Consider the following 24,203-nt stretch of genomic DNA (forward strand, 5'->3'; position numbering starts at 1 on the left):
CTGGTTGCCTGGCCCTTCCCTGGACATGCTCCAGCATCTCCACATCCTTCTTGTAACAGGATCTCCAGAATTAGATGCAGTACTCCAGGTGAGGTCTCACCAGAGCACAGTAGAGGGGAAAGATCACAGTATCACCAAGGTTGGAAGAGACCTCATAGATCATCAAGTCCAACCCTTTACCATGGAGCTCAAGGCCAGACCATGGCACCAAGTGCCACATTCAGTCCTGCCTTGAACAGCTCCAGGGATGGCGACTCCACCACCTCCCCGGGCAGCCCATTCCAGTGTCCAATGACTCTCTCAGGGAAGAACTTTCTCCTCACCTCAAGCCTAAATTTCCCCTGGTGTAGCTTGAGGCTGTGTCCTTCCCTCACCCTGCTGGCCACACTTCTCTTGATGCAGCCCAGGCTCTGATTGGCTTTCCGGGATGCAAGAGCTCACTGACACCTCATATTGAGCTTCTCATCCACCAGCACCCCCAAGTCCCTCTACTCAGGGCTGCTCTCCAGCCAGTCACTGCCCAGCCTATATTGGTACTTAGGATTGCCTCGACCCAGATGCAGGACCTCACACTTGGTCTTGTTGAACTTCATGAGGTTGGTTTGTGCCCACCTCTTCAGCCTGTCCAGATCTCCCTGGCTGGATCCTTTCCCTCCAGCTGTCAGACACACCACACAGCTTGGTGTCATCAGAAAACTTGCTGAGGCTGCTCTCAGTGCCTCTGTCCATGGCACTGACAAAGATGTTAAACAATACTGGTCCCAGGGTCGATCCCTGAGAGACTCCACTTGTCACTGTTCTCCACTGGATCATGGATTTTCTCTTATGCCCAGTTATAATGAAGGTTCCCTGGTATTTAGCAAGGTAATTAATAGCTCTGAGATCCCCAAGGAGTTCAATACTTAGGTATCACCCTGGTGTACAATTAAGAGTAACAAGCTTTCTATCAAACACCTCTGCATGAATCACACCTTTTTGCTATTACTAATCATAAATCTGAAACCACTTTGGGCCACAGGGTTGTAACTATGCATAGAAATGAGCTTAAATGATCTCTTCTGGCATCTAGTCAAGCTCAGGAGTGCCACCATTATTCAGCATTGACATCTTTGCCATCCCATCACAAGCAAGAACCTCATTTAAGTTGTTCTGCATCAGATGCTGTTTCCTATGAACAAATGTTTTCTCCATGGAGAGAGATTTATGAATGGAGAAGCTGGTTCAATTTTTTTGCCACAGAGATATGAAGGATTCTGGGGTTTTTTCTTTGTCAGTAGGCAATTTATTTCCATCTGGTCTGTATCTGATTAACTCCTGCAGAGTAAGTGATTAATTAAACTTCTCAAGATCATTAGCTGCTCTGCATCCCCATTATAGCTCATCAGTGTGGGACCACACAAAGGCTTGGAAATGCCACATATTGCTTATTGTTAATATCTTAATCCACAGTGACTGGTCATTCTTTCATGCTGGCCATGGATCTGAAGAGGGGAGGCATGTGCCCAGGAAAACATCTCTGCTCTGCAGCAAACACAAAATGCTAATGGAAGCAGAGTTTAAGCAGATCCTCCGCCTGATCTCAATGCTAGAGCCCTTTGGAAGAGTTTATGTCTGGTGTTGGCCAGCTGGAGACAGCACCAGAAGCAGACAGCCAGCACAGAGGAGAGGAGGAGACCACCAGCCTGCCAGTGGTCCCTGGATGTACTGACCAAGTCCCTTTTTTGCAGTAAGGTGCAGGTACCTGCACTTTGCAGCTCTCGATGTAGAGCACAGACTGTCACCATGAGTCTTGTGGTTAACACCCATTTCCTTCTGATACAAACACCTAACTTCTGACAGAAACATCTAGCTTCTGATAGGAACATCTAACTTCTGATAGGAACATCTAGCTTCTGGTACAAACACCTAACTTCTGATAGAAACATCTAGCTTCTGATAGGAACATCTAACTTCTGATAGGAACATGTAGCTTCTGATAGGAACATCTAACTTCTGATAGGAACATCTAGCTTCTGATAGGAACATCTAACTTCTGATAGGAACATCTAACTTCTGATAGGAACATCTAGCTTCTGATAGGAACATCTAACTTCTGGTAGGAACATCTAGCTTCTGATAGGAACATCTAGCTTCTGATAGGAACATCTAACTTCTGATAGGAACATCTAGCTTCTGATAGGAACATCTAACTTCTGATAGGAACATCTAACTTCTGATAGGAACATCTAGCTTCTGATAGGAACATCTAACTTCTGGTAGGAACATCTAACTTCTGGTAGGAACATCTAACTTCTGGTAGGAACATCTAGCTTCTGATAGGAACATCTAGCTTCTGATAGGAACATCTAACTTCTGGTAGGAACATCTAGCTTCTGATAGGAACATCTAGCTTCTGATAGGAACATCTAGCTTCTGATAGGAACATCTAACTTCTGGTAGGAACATCTAGCTTCTGATAGGAACATCTAGCTTCTGATAGGAACATCTAGCTTCTGATAGGAACATCTAACTTCTGATAGGAACATCTAACTTCTGATAGGAACATCTAGCTTCTGATAGGAACATCTAACTTCTGATAGGAACATCTAGCTTCTGATAGGAACATCTAACTTCTGGTAGGAACATCTAGCTTCTGATAGGAACATCTAACTTCTGGTAGGAACATCTAACTTCTGGTAGGAACATCTAGCTTCTCATAGGAACATCTAGCTTCTGATAGGAACATCTAGCTTCTCATAGGAACATCTAGCTTCTGATAGGAACATCTAGCTTCTGATAGGAACATCTAACTTCTGGTAGGAACATCTAGCTTCTGATAGGAACATCTAACTTCTGGTAGGAACATCTAGCTTCTGATAGGAACATCTAACTTCTGGTAGGAACATCTAACTTCTGGTAGGAACATCTAGCTTCTGATAGGAACATCAAACTTCTGATAAGAACATCTAACTTCTGGTAGGAGCATCTAACTTCTGATAGGAACATCAAACTTCTGATAGGAACATCAAACTTCTGATAGGAACATCTAGCTTCTGATAGGAACATCTAACTTCTGATAGGAACATCTAGCTTCTGATAGGAACATCTAGCTTCTGATAGGAACATCAAACTTCTGATAGGAACATCTAACTTCTGATAGAAACATCTAGCTTCTGATAGGAACATCTAACTTCTGATAGAAACATCTAGCTTCTGATAGGAACATCAAACTTCTGATAGGAACATCAAACTTCTGATAGGAACATCTAACTTCTGATAGGAACATCAAACTTCTGATAGGAACATCAAACTTCTGATAGGAACATCAAACTTCTGATAGGAACATCAAACTTCTGATAGGAACATCAAACTTCTGATAGGAACATCTAACTTCTGATAGGAACATCAAACTTCTGATAGGAACATCAAACTTCTGATAGGAACATCTAACTTCTGATAGGAACATCAAACTTCTGATAGGAACATCTAGCTTCTGATAGAAACACCTAACTTCTGATACAAACATCAAACTTCTGATACAAACAACTAACTTCTGATAGGAACATCTAGCTTCTGATAGGAACATCTAACCCCTGCTGGGAACTTCAAACTTCTGATACAAACACCTAACTTCTGATACAAACACCTAACTTCTGATACAAACATCTACCAATGCCAACCCTGAAATGGAAGTGTTTAAGATCAGGCTGGATGAGGCTCTAGGCAGCCTGATGTACTGTGGGATGTCCCTGCCCATGGCAGGGGGGTTGGAACTAGCTGATCCTTGTGGTCCCTTCCAGCCCTGACTGATTCTATGATTCTATTCTAGGATTGTAACAGAAGCAAGCAACCAGAGCTCCTGCACAAGCCTTCTATAGCTTCTTCTAAGTTGTCTTTTGAGGGTTTTTCTTTCCAGGAATAAAGCCAGTAAATGGAATTGTCAGGAGGGATGTTTGCTGGTCACTGCCATGCAATTAATGACCAGTCTCATTGATATTAATGGCTGCAGGGCAGCAGCATCATGGGGACAGGGCTTGGTGGCTTAGGAGCATCCATCAGCTCCACCTGAGAGTTGTAGGCTCCCTTTTTTCACCCAACCAACAGTACCTGCAGCTCTATTCCCAGACCCTGTCCAAAACACAAATGAAATGGGACTCCTGCAGAGGTCTAAACCACAAAAGCTTGGCCAGTTCAAGCCCCACAACTTGCTGAGTTGTTTAACCAGAGATGGATTGGGCAGCACATGCCTGTGGTTGGGGCTTTTCTTTGCTCTCTTTCCCACTGAGTGACCCACATTTGCTGTCCTGCTTGGATCTCTGGCTAGATCAGGCTCTGCCTCACATTGCTGCTTGTGGCAGCTGCTTGTGGCTGCCATCCATTGCAGCTGTGTCCCATCTACAAGGTTCTCTTCTGTAGCTTGAGCTGATTGCACATTTTGATACCACATCATCAGGACCTTTATCTAAAATCTGGCCTTGATATTTAACACTTCTGGAAAAGCCTTGCTGGGAGAGAGTGAAGGTGCTGCTTGGCTCTCTGGGCTGTTCTTGCAGCTCCCAGAGATGAACAGGGAGCTCTTTGAGATGAGATTGAAGAAGTGCACAATCTTCCTGCTCTGTTACCTTGGATCATAGACTCACTGCTCCCCTCACAATTCTTGCAGACAAGTTTGCTGCTCATGGCTTGTCTGAGCATGCTGTCTCCTGGGTAAAGCACTGGCTGGAGAGGAAAGCCCAGATAGGGGTGGTCAGTGGAGTTAAATACAGTTGCTGGCTGGCTACTAGTAGTGGTCCTCAGGGATTGCACTGGGTCCACTCCTGTTTAACATCTTTATTGATGACCTTGATTCAAGTATAAAAACTATTAGTAGTAAGTTTGCAGATCATAGAATCAACCAGGATGGAAGAGAGCTCCAAGATCATCCAGTCCAGCCTAGCACCCAGCCCTGCCCAATCAACCAGACCATGGCACTAAGTGTCTCATCCAGGCTTTGCTTCAACACCTCCAGGGATGGTAACTCCACCACCTTATCTGAGATAAGGACCAGTGCCCATATCCTGCAGAACAGGTCCCCACTTCTGTTAGATATACATTTCAGGCTCCTTAGTTTGTTCTCTCACTTCTCTGCTCTTTTAAGCTTCCTCCTGCAGGTTTAATTTAGATATTTCTTAAATGAATCATCTGAGAGAAGAGAGACTGGAAAGTTTTGGGGGTTTTCTTCTATTAAAACCTGAACTCTGAAATAATATGCTCTGAAATAAGTAAAATTCCCCACAAATGCTCAGAAGAGCTCAATTTCCTTCCTAGGCTGCAGCCTGGCAGCTTTCACCTTCCTCTCTCTACCAGGCTCCAGCTACAAAAGCAGTTGTTTTCTTCCATCACTCCCAAACACAGACCTCTCCTGCCCTCTAATATCTGAGGAATGGCATTTAGCTGATATCAAATGGATGCTTGGCATGGGAGTTTGGAAAGCTATCTGAAGATGGGGTTTAATTAGATGCTAATTAATTTACTGGGGAGGAAAAAAAAAGAAAGAGAAACCCAACCCCAAGCCTTTGGATTTTTCATCAGCTCCATCCTGTGAACATCACTGCCAAATGCTCATTTCACCATGCCAGTGTCCTGTGCCTTTCCCATGCCTGCTTTGTCTCCTGCAGCTTCATGTCTCCAGGAAATGTGGCACTGGGCTTAATAAAGGCTGAAATTATCCACTGGGTGCTTAAAAGCCCCTGCTAATTCCAGCCCCTGAATGAGAGGAGTGGTAATTTGGTGAAGCACATTCAGTCAAAGAAGGGTGGGTATTTTTGGCAGCTAAATGTTGATGTATCAGAATGTGCTCTTCTGATTGACAGGCACTAACAATGCTGCCTCCACACTCAGGGGGAGGACAATTTATGCTTTTCTTTGGTCATGTCCATTGGAAATGAGGTGAACCAGAAGGTGGTAGAGTGTTGCATCCCAGCTAGGTGCTTTCATTGATCTGCTGAAAAGCACAAATCATAGACTCATAGAATCAGTCAGGGTTGGAAGGGACCACAAGGATCATCTAGTTCCAACCCTCCTACCATGGCCAGGGACACCCTACCCTAGAGCAGGCTGCTCACAGCCTCAGCCAGCCTGGCCTTAAACACCTCCAAGGATGGGGCCTCAACCAACCTCCCTGGGCAACCCATTCCAGCCTCTCACCATTCTCATATGGAACAACTTCCTCCTCACATCCAGGCTGAATCTCCCTATCTCCAGCTTTGCTCCATTCTCCCCAGTCCTGTCACTCCCTGAGAGCCTAAAAAGTCCCTCCCCAGCTTTGTTGGAGGCCCTCTTCAGATCCTGGAAGGCCACAAGAAGGTCACCTGGGAGCCTCCTCTTCTCCAGCCTGCACAGCTCCAACTCTTTCAGTTTGTGCTCACAGCAGAGCTGCTGCAGTCCTCTGAGCATCCTCCTGGCCCTGCTCTGGACATGCTCCAGCATCTCCACACCCCTCTCATCATAGTGGCTCCAGAACTGGATGCAGTACTCCAGGTGGGGTCTCAGCAGAGCACAGTAGAGGGGGAGAATCACCTCCCTCACCCTGCTGGCCATAGTTTTACTTCCCATCCTCAGCCCTCTCCATCATCACTTCCAGGAAACCACTGAAGACAAATCTCATTCTGAGATGCTTTCCTGAGATGGAAAAAACCACCGAAGACAAATCTCCTGTTGAGTTTCTTGGGGGATGCCTGGACCAGAGAAGAGTCTCTACCCTAATAGTCCTCCCCAGTAGAAAGTGGAAACACTGGCATCATTTCAGAGCATTTCACAGCAGAGGAGGCTCAGGGCAGAGCTCATTGCTGTCTACATCTACTTGAAGAGAGGCTGTAGCCAGGTGGGGTTGGGCTCTGCTGCCAGGCAAGCAGCAACAGAACAAGGGGACACAGTCTCAAGTTGTGCTGGGGGAGGTCTAGGCTGGATGTGAGTAGGAAGTTGTTGTCAGAGAGAGTGATTGGCATTGGAATGGGCTGCCCAGGGAGGTGGTGGAGTCACTGTGCCTGGAGGTGTTGAAGCAAAGACTGAATGAGACACTTAGTGCCATAGTCTGGTTGATTGGGCAAGGCTGGGTGCTGGGTTGGACTGGATGAGCTTGGAGCTCTCTTCCAGCCTGGTTGATTCTATGATTCTATGAAAGAAAATCTGCTCTGAGCATGCCAGCTGGAAGGGGCCATATCTCCAGAGACCTGAAGGGATCATGAATCTGGATCTGCTCTCACCTCATTTATCAGGCAATGAAGGAACATCTCTTGTGTCTGACACAAAACTGCTGTCATAATCCAGACCTAAAATCATCCCTAAATCTCATCTCTTCCCATGTCCACTCCAAGGGTCTTGCTCTTGCTAGCTCCAAGGATCCCAGCTTGGTGGGTTTGCAGTGACAAGGTGAACCTCACTATGCTGCTGCTGGAACAGCATCTTGCACTTCATTTGGTCTCTGAGGCTTTATTGCTTAGCAAAAGACAAAAGCTAACTTGTGGGAAAACAGAAGATATAAGTTCAGAAATCTCTTCCAATCTCACAAGGGAACATTTTCTCATCACAACTCTTACCATGAAGATATTATCAATAGGTTTGATTCTGGACTCTTTTTATTATAAACACATCCAGTGGAGGTGTTTAATTTGCTGTTCTATCTCCAGGAAGAGCCTTTAGCCTAAGCTTTTACCTTTAAGTGCTTGTGAAGTCTCTACAAACACTACCATTGCCACTATCATGGCCTAGATGACTGGATAGGACTGGGTGCTAGGTTGGACTGGATGATCTTGGAGGTCTCTTCCAACCTGGTTGATTCTATGATTCTGTACCAGTTCTTGAAGCCATGTGCTGATGTGCCACAGGAATAGCCAACTTGTGATGGCTCAGGCAACTGAGTTTTGCTGGGAGCAAAGGAGACCACTAAATGCCTTTAGCAGGTGCAATATTTCCCCTCCTCCTCAGATACATGTAAGTCTGGGCTTGTAGGAAGAATGAAAACCCCACCCTCTTCCAAAGCAGCTCCTGAGCCCTCCAGAAGTTCCACTGGAGCACAAAAGAATAAACCTTCACCAGACTTCTGATGCACAGAACTCATCTGAGCTCTCCAGGGAGTCCCTACATGAAGTTCTGTGCTCATCTTTTCCATCACCATCGTGAGTGAGCTGATGTCTGCTTTCAGTGGTAACCCAGGGAAACCACAGCAGCCAGAGCATCTGAGGGACAACTTGGCAAAGGCAAATCACGTCAGTGTGGAGCTCAGCAGAGCCAGGGGAGCAGGCTTCTCTATCAAAGATACAGAAAGAGTCACAAACCCACGAGCTAGCTTCTGCTTTTCTGTCACTTGAGTCCTCTGTTCTCTTTCTGTGTCTCTCCCATGCCCCTCTTTGGAAGGAGGAAGAAAACTCACATCATGCTGTATTCTCTGGTCCCAGCCAGACTCAGATTTGGTTGAGCTGACCAAGAGAGGCTGATTGCTGCAGTTTTTTCCCTTCCAGAACTGTGGCTTCATTTCCATAAACTTCTATTTGTCTTCTCATGAGGCCCCAGTCCTGGTTCTGTCTTGAAAAACCCTGTGTGATGTTAATGCTTCATGTTTCAGCTGGAATCAAAATCATCTGTGGTTTAGAGGGCTGAGAGGAAGCTGGGATGAAAAGTGTGCCCCTGTTAGAGAACCAGGGAGGTTCAATGTCTGGGCATGGCAGGGCCTTCAGGGCCACCAAGATGGGGATGGGAAGGTCAACATCACTACCTTGGGGGACTGGGAATGTGTTGTATCTCAGAGGACAGAGTGAGTCACAGAGGGTGTCTGCTTAGTACCAAGGTCTAGTTGACTGGATAGGGCTGGGGGATAGGTTGGACTGGATGATCTTGGAGGTCTCTTCCAACCTGCTTGATTCCATGATTCTGTGATTTGCATCCATCAAGTGATCCCTTTGTGGGGACTTAAAGGAGATGCCTTCTAGGCAGAGATTTCTGCTGAGATGCCACCCTCAGCATCATCCAGGTTATCACCATCCTGCACAGCTCAGCCAAAGAAGGATGTTTCAGGTCTCTGAGTGTCACAGTGCTGGAAGGGACAGTTCCTATCACCTGATAGTAGGAAGAAGAGACTAACACCCAAACATAGCAGTAAAGCAATCTAAGGACCCAAAGGATCCCACAGATGTTCTCTGACACCCATAGTCACTTTCATCCCACTGATGCTGCAGTAGATCCCATTAAACACCCATCCAACTCTTCCTACTCTGAAAGACCTTTGAGCATCTAGTCCTGGAATTCCAGACCAGCTCCTCTTGAAGCAGGGTAGGAGAAAAAACTTTCCACTAGCTTTGGAGAGGTGTTAGAGGCATCAGCTCCAGCAGTGTGGAGATGAAGTGTCACTGTACTGACATGCACTGTGTCTTGGGCACCAGACTTACACAACTCAGCAAGCAGCTCACCAGAAAAGGTGAGGGGGGTTTGCAGGGGGGAGGATTTGTTTTCCCTAGCCTTCATGGTCCTCAAGAGTTTGCCTTTGCAAATAATTCTTTCCACAAATGAAAACCTTCTGTTTCTGGGGAAAATATTGATTTTTTTTTTCCTTTTCTTTTTTAACTCTATGAAGAGTTTTGGTACAAACAAAGGCATTGAAAAGAAAAGTCTTTAAATAAACCCTTTGCTAGAAAGCAGGCAATTGTCACACTTTCACTGTAACAATTCATAAGTGGAAAGTCAATGCTAAAAGGGAACTTCCACTGCTAGACAATTTCCCAGGCTCTTTAAGGACTGCACAAGACAATTATGGAAGGAATTAAGGATTGAAAGAAAGCTCAGAAAAGACTTCTTGAGTCTTGCTCAGTTATATTAGGCAAGACTCAAATAGCTAAGATGAAGCTTCTGGATGAAAGCCAAGAAACTCTAAAGCTCAGGTGATGAAGTGAAGCATTTCCAGAGCTGTTTGCTTTTGCTGCTGTGCAAACATTGTTCAGCAGTAAGGGAGGAGCATCAGCAGCTAAGGATGCAGATATGGGGAATTATAGGGCTTGTTTCTGACTCAATAACTTTGAGCAAGTCACTTCACTCCTGTGTGTTTCAGCCCAACCCAGATTCTTTGTGAAGGTTAAAATCCAAAATCCCAGCATGATGGATGTTGGAAAAGACCTCTGGGGATCATCCAGTCCAACCCCTGTTGCTAATGGCAAAAGAAGGGACTGGATGATCTTGGAGATCTCTTCCAACCTGGTTGATTCCATGATAAAGCAGGGTCACCTTGAGCAGATTGCCCAGGATCCCAATGTCCAGATGGGTTGGGATCTCTCCACAGGAGACTCCACAAACCCTCAGGAAAGCCTGGGCCACTGCTCAGTCGAGAAGTAATGAAGATTTTTCTTATGTTTAGGTGGAAATTTTTGTGTTCTAAGTGAAGCAGGCTCTTTACAAGCACAAATTACTCTGTCAGTGAAACCAAGTGGTTTTCCTTCAGCTGAGAACTTGGTCCTGCTGCTTAATGATACTCCTTAGCATCTCACAGTGGCTCCAAACTCTTCCATATATGCAGGAGGCTGCAGAATCTTTGAGAAGCTTTGAAAGCTGCTATATGTGTAACAAAAGAGGCCATTAGCAGCTTGTATCGGTGGTGTATATCGAAGAATGTCCTCGGTCTGCAGAGGAGCTCTATTATTATTGCCAGCACAAAGGAGAGATGATGTTCTCACCATGTGGGTTGCAAGAGAGGAAACCCAGCTGGTAACTCTCGCTAAACACATTGAGCTCTGGAGTGCAAAGCTGAATAGAGGCTTGATGCATCTAAAGAAACCTCTGGCAACAATACCACTGCCTGTCTTCACCCAAAGAGGAGCTGCATCTTTCTCAAACTAAGGAATAAAGAAACCAAAGTTCTGATTGCCAGTGCACCTGCACTCCATATGCTTATGTGCTTCTTGTTTCTTCCTTTTATGGATCCCTTGTAGCATCTTGGGGACGTGGTTGGACTCTTTCTCCATCTTTCTGTTCATCTCTGGCATTTCTGAATGCCTCCTGGGCAAAAGCACCACACATCTGTACTAGATACTGTGTGTGTATAGCAAATGCTTGCACGCTGAGGTGATGGCCCTCTGGGGCTGAGTGGGTGGAGAAGAGATGTCTCCATCTGAGCAGATGGAGCCCCCATGTGTGGATTAGGCTTCCTTGGGTTTGCAGTCTGCAGAGGGACGTGGAGTTGGCTTGGGGTGCAGGGCTGCAGCTGTGTTTCAGAGCACTGAGATGCAACAGAAGTAGCTCCCTGGGGGAGAAGTCATCCTGCCTTGTAACCCTGCCCCTGGGCAAAGGTCCCTCTTGTGTTTAGTAGTTTTAGCTTTTTGTCATTTTATTGCTGCTAACAACACTGCTTCCACGGTGATTTGCTGACACTGTTCAATTCTCCTTGATGCTCAGAGGTGTGCTGAGTCTTCTCCTGAGCCACACAGCCAAAGGATGAGCCCTGCAGGCACCCGGCCCCTCCTTGATGCAGAGAGGGTGATCATAGCACCTCATTGTCACACCACTGGCACTCAGCATCCCAGCACACCCCCTCACATCCCATCAGAGCACTTCACCATCCCACTACACCCATCACCATCCCACCACAGCCCTTCACATCCCATCAGAGCACTTCACCATCCCACCACATCCCTCACCAACCCACCACAGCCCCTCACATCCCATCAGAGCACTTCACCATCCCACCACATCCCTCACCAACCCACCACAGCCTCTCACCATCAGAACACAATCATTCACCATCCCTCCAGAGCCACCTTGCCACAGCCACGCAACAAATCCTGCACATGTCTCCATTTCCCTGGGCTGTGAAGTTCACCTCCAGTAGTGTTTCTAGACACCCCCATGAAGCCCTCCCAAAGCTTTCCCACATTCATTTGGTGCAAGCAGTGACTTCCACTTGATTCAATCGCTGCTTAATTTGATCCTCCATTTAATTTTATCAAAACTGTAGTAATCAAATAACTTGCACTGAAACCATTACAACTTCCACTTGTTTATTCTGATCAATTTTAATCCTTTAAGGCACAAGGTTTATTGAATAATTTGGTTACAAGAGAACAAAATGCTGTCATTAAATCTACAAAGAAAGGGCAGGGAGGGAGGAAAAAGAAACAAACTAAGAAAGTTGAAAAGATCCCAAGGAGTGCTCATAATAAAGAAAAAACATAGTAACAAGCTGTTATTTAGAAGTCACAGTATGCATAATGAAAGCTAGGAAGCATCCTGCTGTTCAGGAGATGAAAAGATCAATGGCATGTTTGGGTTGAGACGTTTCTGGCAATGAAGTGCACTGCAAAGCAGAAGAGAGCATCATTGGATGGGAGTGAATTTGCCTTTTTAGGAGCATTGAGCCATGTGAATGAGCATATGTCAGTGGGGGTTGAGTTTTCCCTCTGTGCAATAAACCCTCCAAAGCCAAAGTCAACAGAGAAGAAGGGAAAAGACTTCCACTGCAGGCTGTTTGGTGCTGTGAGAGAGAAAACAGCATCTCCTCCTCCTCTGAGCCTTCTTGTCTCTTGACCATGCGCTGTCTCTCCCCTGCAGGTCAACACTTTCATCTCCTTCGTGTTCCCCATGGTGGTCATTTCTGTGCTCAACACCATCATTGCCAACCAGCTGATAGTCATGTTCAAGCAGGCTGCCCAGGAAAACCAGGTCTGCACCATCGGGGGGCAGCAGACGATGCTCAGCATGTCCATGGAGCCCAGTCGGGTGCAAGCCTTGAAGCACGGCGTGAGGGTCCTACGTAAGTACCCACCTTAGCCAAATTTAGCATGGAACTGGCTACCACTGACTCAGTGAATAGCAGTAGAAGACTGAGAGGTTGAAGCTGGTAAAGACTTTCACCCAAAGCAGGTTTTTATTACATTAAAAGCATCTCTTTTTGGAAATCTGAATTGCCCCCAAGCACTGACATTCACCAACAGTGTCCAGGTCTTGCCTCCAAGCTTCAAGTTTGGGAGAATAAGTTTGCTTCCTCTCTTAGTTCTTTCTTTCTCCATCTGTTCCTTGCTGACAGGACAGGGCAGTGCTGGTCCCTTGAGTCCCTGTGATCCTTTTCTGGTTTGTAATGCTTTTGCCTTCTGCCATTGAGTGAGAAGCTGCCTTTTCTCACTTGGGCTACAACTTCTCACACCTCTCCTTTTAGTATTGTATGCTCCTTTAATGCCAAGAAGAGAGAGCCCTTCATGAATAATAAGAGAGAAGCCTGTATGTACACTTGCCATTCCCAGAGCACTGGGTGCTGGCAGAACATCTTCCCTCACCAAGAGATCCACATCTCAGCTGTAGCACTGCAGAACAGCCCTTCTTTGTCTGAACAACAAGCTTAATGTTCTTCTTCTTCTCCAGACAAAGTTTTGCTTTTCTAACATACTGCAAAAGCTGAGAAAAGAAGTTTGCAAAAGCAAAGGCTCCAGTTAGGAGCTTGAAATGATGCAGAAGTGGGTCAGGTGTGGCACCAGGAGCACTGGTGTACAGATATTCCAGGCTCTCACCACTCTCATGCTCAACAACTTCCTCCTCATGGCCAGGCTGAATCTCCCACCTCCACCTTTGTTCCATTCCCCCCAGTCCTCTCACTCCCTGGCAGCCTAAAAAGTCCCTCCCCAGCTTTGTTGTAGGCCCCCTTCAGATCCTGGAAGGCTACAAGAAGGTCACCTGGGAGCCTCCTCTTCTCCAGACTGAATAACTCCAACTCTTTCAGTCTGTGCTCACAGCAGAGCTGCTGCAGCCCTCTGAGCATCCTCCTGGCCCTGCTCTGGACACTCTCCAGCACATCCATAGCCCTTTTGTCTCAGGGACTCCAGAACTGGATGCAGTACTTCAGGTGGGGTCTCACCAGAGCAGAGTAGAAGGGGAGAATCCCCTCCCTGGCCCTGCTGGCCACACTTCTGCTGCTGCAGCCCAGGCTCTGCTTGGCTTTCTGGGCTGCAAGTGCACACTGCTGGCTCCTGCTGAGCTTCTCCTCCAGCAGCACCCCCAAGTCCCTCTCCTCAGGGCTGCTCTCCAGCCACTCCCTGCCCAGCCCAGATTTGTGCTTGGCATTGCCTCGACCCAGATGCAGGACCTTGCACTTGGTCTTGTTGAACCTCCTGAGGTTGGCTTTGCCCACCTCTGCAGCCTGTCCAGGTCCCTCTGGCTGACATCCCTGTCTTCCATCCTGTCTGCTGCCCCACACAGCCTTTCTGGGCTGAGGAATGTCCAGCAGATAAGAAAGCCTCCCTCAGTTCTGCCTGTGATTCAGCATATCGTGCAGACAAGCTTTTATTATCTAGCAAGTATGACTGAAATCCTGCTCCATTTCATCTTCCAGAGGCATTTGATTACTGGAGGTGCTTGATTCACATTTCCTTTTGTCATCTCTTCCTCACAAACTGTGGGGTTTCTTTTTTTTTTTAACCTATCAGGCCTCTGAGCTGTCTGAAAAGCAGCAAAAAATACACAAGGACATAGATGATTTATCCTGAGATCCACAGCAGCCAAACTCATGTGCACTTTCTGGGCTAGTTTATAGAAGGAGAAGAAAAATTGTCTGTGCTAATAAAACTGCTGGCACAAAATCAGAGCTTTGTGAAGGCTGAAGTAGTTTCCACTTCCAAAAGTGATCTTCAGTCTGAAGAAGAGAGAGGGCTTGGGTTTGTTTTAAGGGTGGATTGTGTCAGAACTTGTAAAGCTAGGGCTCAGAAATGAAATGTTTGCAGAGCATGGTGCTGAGAGCTGTTGGATGAAAGCAAAACAGCAAACTCCTTCCTTCCTTCCTTCCTCCAGCTCTGTGGAGATTTTGTCTTTATTTACATTGAAGTAGAAGCTAAGAGGAGTCAGGCTAACAACTTCACCCAAAACACCCACAGCATCATTCTCCTCCTCTTTGGTAGCATTTGTGTTCTCTTGGCTCTGTCTGACTCATTAGAGAGATCAGGAAGAAGGAAGGTGTCAGCCCTGCTGCCTGGGAACCACCTCATTAATTCTCCAGCATGTGATTTCTGACTGTAGTTCCCTCTCTGCTGTCAGCATTCACCAGGTGAGAGAATCCAAAGAGCTCCAAGTGCTGGCATCTTCCCAGTTCTTTTGTGAGGCTGACAGGGCACTGTTTGCACCAGTGCTGAAACATATCTCCTGCCAAGAGATTTCCTACCCTCCTTCAGCCCTCCAATATTCCTTCTGTTTCTCCAGTTACAAACCACTTCCAATTTTCATTGCTATTCCTTGGCTGTATTGCAGTGCTGGGGAGCTGAGGCTCTTGAACACTGTCTGAGGCTTCACAGAAGTGTTAATACTCTCTAATTGCATAGCCTGATATGCCAATCATTTGGTAGCTTCTTAAATCCACCCACCCTTCAGAATAAGCAGTCTTTACCTGGTAAAACCTCATGTGCACTGCCCAGACCATTGCATACTGCACCTAGATAGAGACACTATAAATCTTCTCCACCTCAGCATCATGTTTCCAAACAGCTGCTCAAAAATCAGGGCATGTTTCAGTATGACTCCAGCTGGAAGCACTGTTTGGCCAAAACATCAGCTTGAAGGGGGATGGTTTGGTGACATGGACTAATTGTCCTCATCAATACACCAGCCTGCAGCCCATTCCCCTCTGAGCAACCCTCAGCACCTCCCTGGTGGCCTTTCAGACCAGTTCCTGACATGGGTGGAAGGAAGGAGTTATTGAATGGCACAGCTGAGCTCTGATAACAGCATTGAGACAAATTGATGGACGTCCAGGGGAGGCTTTGCAGATCCCTGGCTGGATGTTGGCTAAGCCAATTAAAAAGTAATCAGTTCCAGGTAGCACTTGCTTTGTTACAGAAGCTGCTTAGTGAACACATTTAGAGAGGTTTAACTAATTAGTGAACACACTTAGAGAGGTTTAACTAATTAAAAGAATATCATTCAGTCTTCCACAGCTGGCAGGGTGACACCTCAGTGAGATGCTTTCTAGATGAAGTCAAAGCATGTGGTTGTTTTCACTGAAGAGCTAAGGGTTTCTAAATGATCATAAAATCATAGAATCATAGAATCAACGGGGTTGGAAGAGAGCTCCAAGCTCAGCCAGTCCAACCTAGCACCCAGCCCTGCCCAATCAACCAGACCATGGCACTAAGTGCCTCATCCAGGCTTTGCTTCAACACCTCCAGGGATGATTTGGAGATCTCTGCATCTCTTCAAGGAATACTAGAGGCCAAGTATTAATGAAGCACCCCTGCAGCCTGCAGTTTGTTAATTAATGCATTAATAATTCCCCTCCTGGACAAAAAAGAGTTCTGAGGAGGTGATTCATTTCTCCTCACTGATGTTCCAAGCAGTTCTATGTTGTCATTCCCATATTCTAAGGCAATCAGGTTTGTCCAGGAATCATTTCTTTTGCAAGAAAGGAGCTAAATTAGTGGCAATTTTTATCCTTAACAAAAGGCTGATTGGCACTGGAATGAGCTGCCCAGGGAGTCACCATCCCTGGAGGTGTTTAAAAGGAGGCTGGATGAGGCACTTAGTGCCATGGGTTAGCTAATTAGAAGGTGTTAGGTGATGAGCTGGACTCGATGACCTTGAAGGCCTTTTCCAGCCTGACTAATTCTGATTCTGAACTCCAAGTGGATTTCAGCAGAACCCCTGTGACACTAAGCATGAGCAGAAGCTGAGTTTAACAGCTGAAGTGTCACAGTGAAATTTGGGAAGATAAATCAGCCACCTAAAAGTTATATATCTTTCCCAGAAATGTTTGTATGGATGGATTTACTTTCCAGCCTGCCAAGGGACAGAAAGAGAGTGGTATCAGAGTGCTCTGTAAACACCCCCTCGAGGAGCAGGTTGCAGCTCCTGTGACAAGAAGACTTTTTTCTCTCCCAAGACATGTCCCCTTGCTGGCACCGCAGCTCAGCCTGGCAGACCATCTCTGATCTGATCCAGCCTCCTGTTGCTGCATCTCTGAAGACAAATCTAGGGCTGGCCATGGCCAGCAAGCAGATTTTCCAGGTGTTAAAGCCCCTCAGTGTGAGTGTTTAAAAAGCTTAACTGATGTGTTTTTAAACATCAAGTTTGGCCAGGACCTCAGTCACTGCAGAAGCATGTAACAAACACAGCCTCAGGGTCTCTCCAGTGAGAAGAAATCAGTCCAAGAGGAACAAAGGACAAGTGGCACTCAAAACTGGAGGGGAAAGAAGAGAGGAGATGCAGAGCATGCCAGTTTGGGTATATTTGATCTTAGCACATAGAAAGAGCCTTGAAGCTGGTAAGAAGAACAGGAGATTCCATATCTAGCCTCCAAAGCACCTTGAATACTGTGTTGAGTTGTGAGCCCCTCTCTCCAAGAAGGGCATTGAGGCACTGGAGCAGGTACAGAGCAGAGAGGAACTGTAACTACAAAATACTGCATAGTTTTCCATGGTGTCTAAAGGAGTTGAGGGCTTCCCAGGCCCATTGCTATTCCCAGTTGCTCCTCCTGAGTGTTAACTGGTGTGTACTGCCTGTTCCCAGTCTTCACTGGTTGTTACTGACTTTTATGGCAATCCTTTCTTCTGCAGCCTTGTGACCCAAATACCAGCATGAGCAGCCTTGTTTTTACTAGGCTCATACCCACCCTTCCAGTTCCATAATCTCTGCTTTGATGCCCACTGGTGTAAATACTGTCGGTGACCTCTCAGGTGGAGCACCATGGTAATATAAACAGTGCCTTCAGGTTTAGCTGGGCAGTGCCAGCAACATCCCCACTTGCCCCAGCTTTTACCCCTTCTCATCTCAAACAGCATGGTGACACTTGCTCCCCTTTATGAGAGCTGCTCTTGGAATGGCATCAACTAAATGAGTTTATAAACCCCAGGAGCTTTGTAGAGGCAAGGGCTGTTTCTGCAGAAAGAAGCATTAAAGCAAATCCCTGACATGAGCCCCATAACACTGTCATAGACACTATGGGTACCAGCTGGAGCCTGTGCTCCTCAGACAGCATCAGAGACACTTGGTCCCTGATGAGGTGGACTGCAGGAAAGGCTGAGAGATGTTGCTCAGATGGATCACTACAGACCAGGCAACTCCTCACTCTGAAGAGATCAGCAAGTGGAGGGAGGGGACTGCATTCAGTTTTGGGCTCCCCAGTTTAAGCAGGACAGGGATCTGCTGGAGAGAATCCAACAGAGGGCTATGAGGATGATGAGGGGACTGGAGCACTGCCTGATGAGGAGAGGCTGAGGGGCCTGGGGTTGTTTAGTCTGGAGAAGAGAAGACTGAGAGGGGATTTAATCAATGTCTATAACTATCTGAGGGCTGGGGGTCAGGAGTGGGGGACAGGCTCTGCTCACTGCTCCCTGGGATAGGACAAGCAGCAATGGATGGAAGCTGCAGCACAGGAGGCTGTGGGGGAACTTCTTGACTGGAAGGGTCCCAGAGCACTGGCACAGGCTGCCCAGAGAGGCTGTGGAGGCACCTCCCCAGCTTCACTGCCCTCCTCTGGACACCTTGCAGTACCTCAACATCTCTCTTGAATTGAGGAGCCCAGAACTGGACACAGCACTCAAGGTGTGGCCTGAGCAGCGTTGAGTACAGGGGAAGAATAACCTCCCTTGTCCTACTGGCCACACTGCTCCTGAGCCAGGCCAGGATGCCATTGGCTCTCTTGGCCACCATGTTCATGCCAGCACAATGTGAGTTCTGTGAGATGCTGGCCACAGGATGTACACAAGGTAGAATAAAATACTCAGTGTGATCTAATACAATTGAACTTCCAGGATTGCTTCCACATCCAGTTTAGCCTGAAAAATCAAGGCTGGCACAGTTTAAATCTTCTTTTGCACAATAAAAAAGATGTCACTCAAAATGGATGTTCCCCTCCACAAGGCTTCCTGTGCCATAAACAAACCAGGGCTTGTCCTCCAGTGTTCCTCCTGCCTCTCTTCCTTGGGATGTGGTCCAAGCAGACAGAGAATACAGCTATTATTGGACAAAACAGAAAGCCACAGGATGTACTAATGCAGGATTTAATAGACATTTAAATTTGGAGTTTGATTTAGAAGGGAAATGAAGACACAACTCAGTGGAATGATCATTCCCTGGCACCCCCAGCACACCAAGGTCAGCTTGCTCAGGTCCCTTCTCCACTCCCCAGTCCTGGGCTGATCCACAGCTTTGGCATCTAGTTTGCTCCGATGTCATAAGCACCATGGAGCAGTCCTGCTCCTAATAAAACCACATTGAATTAATTAGGAATGAGGGATGGGTCTGGTTTATTTTTAGTTCAAAACATAGGAGCAGGAAAGCTTCAGCCACACAAACACCATCCTGGACAGTTAGCCCATCAACCACTGGGTTAGATCCTTCCCCTGCTGGGCTCAGCTCCAGCAGGCTGACTTGCTCTGCCTTACTCCACCAAATAAACTCCTGTGTCAAGCCTTTGATGTTGAAGAACATGTCCTAGGGGCTGACAACAATAATTAAAAGTCATTTTGGCAGCCACTTTGCCCAACATTTGTTTTACAGCTCATTGATTTTGGTAAATATGTGCTCAGTGGGGAACAAGAAAGCAGCAAAGAGAAAAGAACTCTTCCATTCCATACTAGGTGAGGGCACATCTGGAGGATTTCATCCAATTCTGGATGAATTCTGGGCTCCCCAGTTTAAGAGGGACAAGAAACTATTGGAGAGAGTCCAGCAGAGGCTATAAAGTTGCTGAGAGTCCTGGGGTATCTCTCTGAGGAAGAAAGGCTGAGAGACTTGAGGCTGTTGAGCCTTAAGAATAGCAGCCTGAGAAGGAATCTTCTCAATGCCTATAGATACCTAAAGGGTGAGGGTCAGGGGTATGGGTCTGGGCTCTTCCCAGTGCTGTCCAAAGGCAGGACAAAGGGCAACATGTGCAAACTAGAACACAGGAGCTTTCATTCAAACTTAAGGTACTGCTGTGTCCTGTCCTGGGTCTCCCAGTTCAAGAGGCACATAGAACTGCTTGAGAGAGTCCAGCACAGAGCCACAAAGATGCTGAAGGGAATGGAACATCTCTGTTGTGAGGAGAGCCTGAGGGAGCTGGGGCTGTGCTGCTTGGAGAAGAGGAGACTGAGAGGTGACCTCAGCAATGGTTATAAAGATGTGCAGGTGAGTGCCAGGAGGCTGGAGCCAGGCTCTGCTGGGTGATGCCCAGTGCCAGCACAAGGGGCAATGGGTGGAAGGAGGCATAGGAAGTTTCATTTAACCATGAGGAGGAATTTTTCCCCTGTGAGCATGACAGAACCCTGGAACAGGCTGCCCAGGAGAGTTGTGGAGTCTCCCTCTCTGGAGATATTCAAAACCCACCTGGATGCATTCCTGTGTGATCTGCTCTAGGTGATCCTGCTCTGGCAGGGGATTGGACTGGATGAGCTTTGGAGGTCCCTTCCAACCCCTGACATTCTGTGGTTCTGTGATTCTGTGAAAAAAACTTCTTTACTTTGAGGGTTCTGGAGCTCTGGAGCAAGCTGCCCAGGGAGGCTGTGCCATCTCCTTCTCTGGAGAGTCTCCAAACCCATCTGCTGGGGATGACCCTACTTTAGCAGGGTAGTTGGGCTCTATGATCTCCAGAGGTCTCTTCCAACCCCCACCATGCTGGGATTCTGTATCAGAGGGAAGTTAACACATCCCTGTACTTCAGATACCTCTCTGGGGAGCCAGGGGAGGTCTAGGCTGGATGTTAGGAGGAAGTTCTTCACAGAGACGGTGATTTTCCATTGGGGTGGGCTGCCCAGGGAGGTGGTGGAGTCACCATGCCTGAAGGTGTTGAAGCCAAGCCTGGCTGGGGCACTCGGTGCCATGGTCTGGTTGATTGGCCAGGGCTGGGTGCTAGGTTGGACTGGCTGAGCTTGGAGGTCTCTTCCAACCTGGTTGATTCTGTGATTCCAGGATTCTAGGATTCTATGACCTACCAGGGCAGGATTTTGCCACCCTAACGAAATCTGCCTGATCCCTTGTATGATAAAATCAAAACATAGAGGTGAAGGGTAACAAACACAGATCAGGAGCTTCTAATCTGCACAGCAGGGGCTTGTGGCACAGAACCACAAAGTGCTGCCCAGCTGGGGGGTTCCTGAGGGGTTTCCTGATCAGACCAGGAGTGATCCCAATGCACTCAGCTATGTGTTTATCTAATAGAGTTTCAATTGCAGAGTGATATTAAGGAGCTACCACACTTGGCTTCATTCTTTGTTTGCTGAGGTCAGCAGATCTTTCTCTCAGTCTGTGTATTTGCTGCTGGGGATCCCTGCCTCCATCTTTTGGGCTTCTTCTTTTTCTTTCTGGTTTTCTGAGCACCAGAAGCAGAGATCTTTTACGAGCTGAAAACCACTTTCCTTTACCATGTGGGTAAATTCAACAGGCAGATGTGTGAAACTCTTCAGATTGGCTGTAGGAAGAACCCAGATCCTGCTGCTCTTAAAGAGCCACATGCAGGGGTGAACAGCTGGGACCTGCCAGGGCGTGGAGGCTCCTGCAAAAATGCTGATGTATACAAATGAACTTCTGCTGGAAGCCATTTGGGAAGCTGCTTTCACAGCCTGAAAATCCAGCTAATCCTCTCCAGGCACTGGGAATGCAGACAGACTGGAGTTGTGCTGTTGGCTCATGGCTATTGGCACGATGCTGGTGGACAGAGACGGAAAGGCTGGAGACAATCAGCCTTCCTGTGGCCCCTGGGAGCAATTCTGCTCCATGCAGGGCAAATCCAAGGTCCATCCAACAGATAAATTCATTTCTGGAGGTGGACAAAAGCAGGTGCTCAGAAATGTGAGAGGCAGGCAGGCATTCAGTGCCCCCTTCCAGTTTCCTGGTGGCTTTCCCCACTTCTCCCATGGCATTTAGAAGCTGTCCCCATCAAAGTGCCATCAAAGCTCCTCAGGACAGGATCAGATACAGGTCAAATCCATTCCCTCAACGGTGTCTGGAGAGCTGCAGCCTGTCTAGTGATGAATTATAGCTGATCTCACAATGACCACAGAGCAGCCAAAACTATTCTGAGTGAAGTAATGAAGTCACTCGGACAAGAGAATGAAAACAGAGCCTCCAGCCTTGTTTCCAGAGCATGCTCCCTTCAGCTGCCTAAAACTGTATTGAGCAAATGGCTTTTGCAGCACTCTTGATGCAGCAGCTGGGTTGGAGCAATGCCAAGCACAAATCCAGGCTGGGCAGTGAGTGGCTGGAGAGCAGCACTGAGGAGAGGGGCTTGGGGGTGCTGCTGGAGGAGAAGCTCAACAGGAGCCAGCAGTGTGCACTTGCAGCCCAGAAAGCCAAGCAGAGCCTGGGCTGCAGCAGAGGTGTGGCCAGCAGGTTGAGGGAGGTGATTCTCCCCCTCTGCTGCGCTCTGCTGAGACCCCATCTGGAGTAATGCATCCATTTTTGGAGCCACTATGATGAGAGGGCTTTGGATGTGCTGGAGCATGACCAGAGCAGGGCCACGAGAGTAATCAGAGGGCTGCAGCAGCTCTGCTATGAGCACAGCCTGAAAGAGTTGGGGCTGTGCAGTCTGCAGCAGAGGAGGCTCCCAGGTGACCTTCTTGTGGCCTTCCAGGATCTGAAGGGGGCTACAACAAAGCTGGGGAGGGACTTTTTAGGCTGTCAGGGAGTGCCAGGACTGGGGGGAATGGAGCAAAGCTGGAGGTGGGGAGAGTCAGAGTGGAGGTGAGGAGGAAGTTGTTGAGCATGAGAGTGGTGAGAGGCTGGACTGGGTTGCCAGGGAGGTGGTTGAGGCTCCATGGCTGGAGGTGTTTAAGGCCAGGCTGGCTGAGGCTGTGTGCAGCCTGATCTAAGGTAGGGTGTCCCTGGGCATGGCAGGGGGGTTGGAACTGGCTGCTCCTTGTGGTCCCTTCCAACCCTGATTGATTCTATGCTCTCATACACCATGCAGGCTGAAAAAGAATATAACCACCTCCACTGTTTGTTACATGTTTAAAATGGCATGGGGTAGATATAAAGCTGTGAGTACAGAGCTGCACACCAGGAATTGTTTAGTCTTTGTGCAAATTAGGCCATGACCCTGCTTGTGATGACACCTGCAAAAACAGGACACAGAAACTTCCCTCCCTGTTGTGTGCCTGAAGCCTCCCCAGTGCCTCTTGGCTGAGTGATGGTGATGAGGAGTTGCAACCATAGCAAGACTTGTTCCTACTGAGCTGAGTTTTTCAAGAGAAACACATCTGCCCACCTCCTCTATAGGTTGGCACAATCCCTAACCCAAATCCAGGCTGGGTGTGGATTGGCTGAGAACAGCTCTGAGGAAAAGGCCCTGGGGGTGTGGGTTGATAGAAAAGCTCACCATGAGCCAGCAGTGTGAGTGCAGCCCAGACACAACCCTCTGCTGGGCTGCAGCAAGAGCAGTGTGGGCAGCAGGGCAAGGGAGGGGATTCTGCCCCTTGGCTCTGCTCTCCTCAGACCTCACCTGCACTCCTCTGTGCAGTTCTGCAGCCCCCAGCAAAAGAAGGACATGGAACTGTTGGAGCCAGTCCAAAGGAGGGTCACAAAGATGCTGAGAGGGCTGCAGCAGCTCTGCTATGAGGACAGGCTACAAGAGTTGGGGCTCTGCAGCTTGGAGAAAGGAAGGCTTGGAGGAGACCTTGGAGTGGCCTTCCAGTATCTGCCCACAGGAGGGCTGTGGAGGGACTATTGACAAGGTCTGGTAATGACAGGATGAGGAGGAATGGGTTTAAACTGACAGAGGGGAGATTCAAACTAGATGTTAGGAAAGGGTTCTTTGCAGTGAGAGTGGTGAAACACTGGCACAGGTTGCCCAGGGAGGTTGTGGCTGCTCCCTCCCTGGAGGTGTTCAAGGCCAGGTTAGATGAGTCCTTGAGCATCCTGTTCTAGTGGGAGGTGTCCCTGCCTATGGCAGGGGGTTGCAACTGGATGATCTTTGAGGTCCCCTCCAAAATAAACCATTCTGTGATTCTATTTAACTCCTGTGGCAGGGCAGAGGCTGGGTCTGAGACACATCCAGCTAGAAATTCTCCCTCCCAAGTCATCAGAACAGCCTTCACCTCCAGGTGCCAAACTTGCATTGCATGGGTGATGTGGAGCTCTGGGAGAGAGCTTTGCTGCTGCCTAGCCCTTTCCAGGTCACCTAAAGGACAAGAGTGATGTGGCCCTTATTCTCTCTAGAGCAAATTTGGGATAAAAAATTAACATAATTATTTTATTTAGCCTTGCTTTCCTTCTTGTCTTTTATTGTGTTAGGTTTTAACTGAGATTTCTTTATTTCCTGC

General features: G+C 47.6%; 1 protein-coding gene across 1 annotated transcript in view; it reads left to right on the forward strand.

Moving 5' to 3' along the window:
• Positions 1-24,203, forward strand: part of NTSR1 (neurotensin receptor 1) — a 62,919-nt gene that overhangs the window by 33,762 nt on the left and 4,954 nt on the right. The window contains exon 2 of the mRNA XM_064167704.1: positions 12,547-12,748. Coding sequence (XP_064023774.1) covers positions 12,547-12,748 — 202 coding nt within the window. The remainder of the gene's footprint in view (positions 1-12,546; positions 12,749-24,203) is intronic.

The sequence above is a fragment of the Pogoniulus pusillus genome, chromosome 29, assembly GCF_015220805.1.
Source record: "Pogoniulus pusillus isolate bPogPus1 chromosome 29, bPogPus1.pri, whole genome shotgun sequence".
In the NCBI taxonomy this organism is placed as follows: domain Eukaryota; kingdom Metazoa; phylum Chordata; class Aves; order Piciformes; family Lybiidae; genus Pogoniulus; species Pogoniulus pusillus.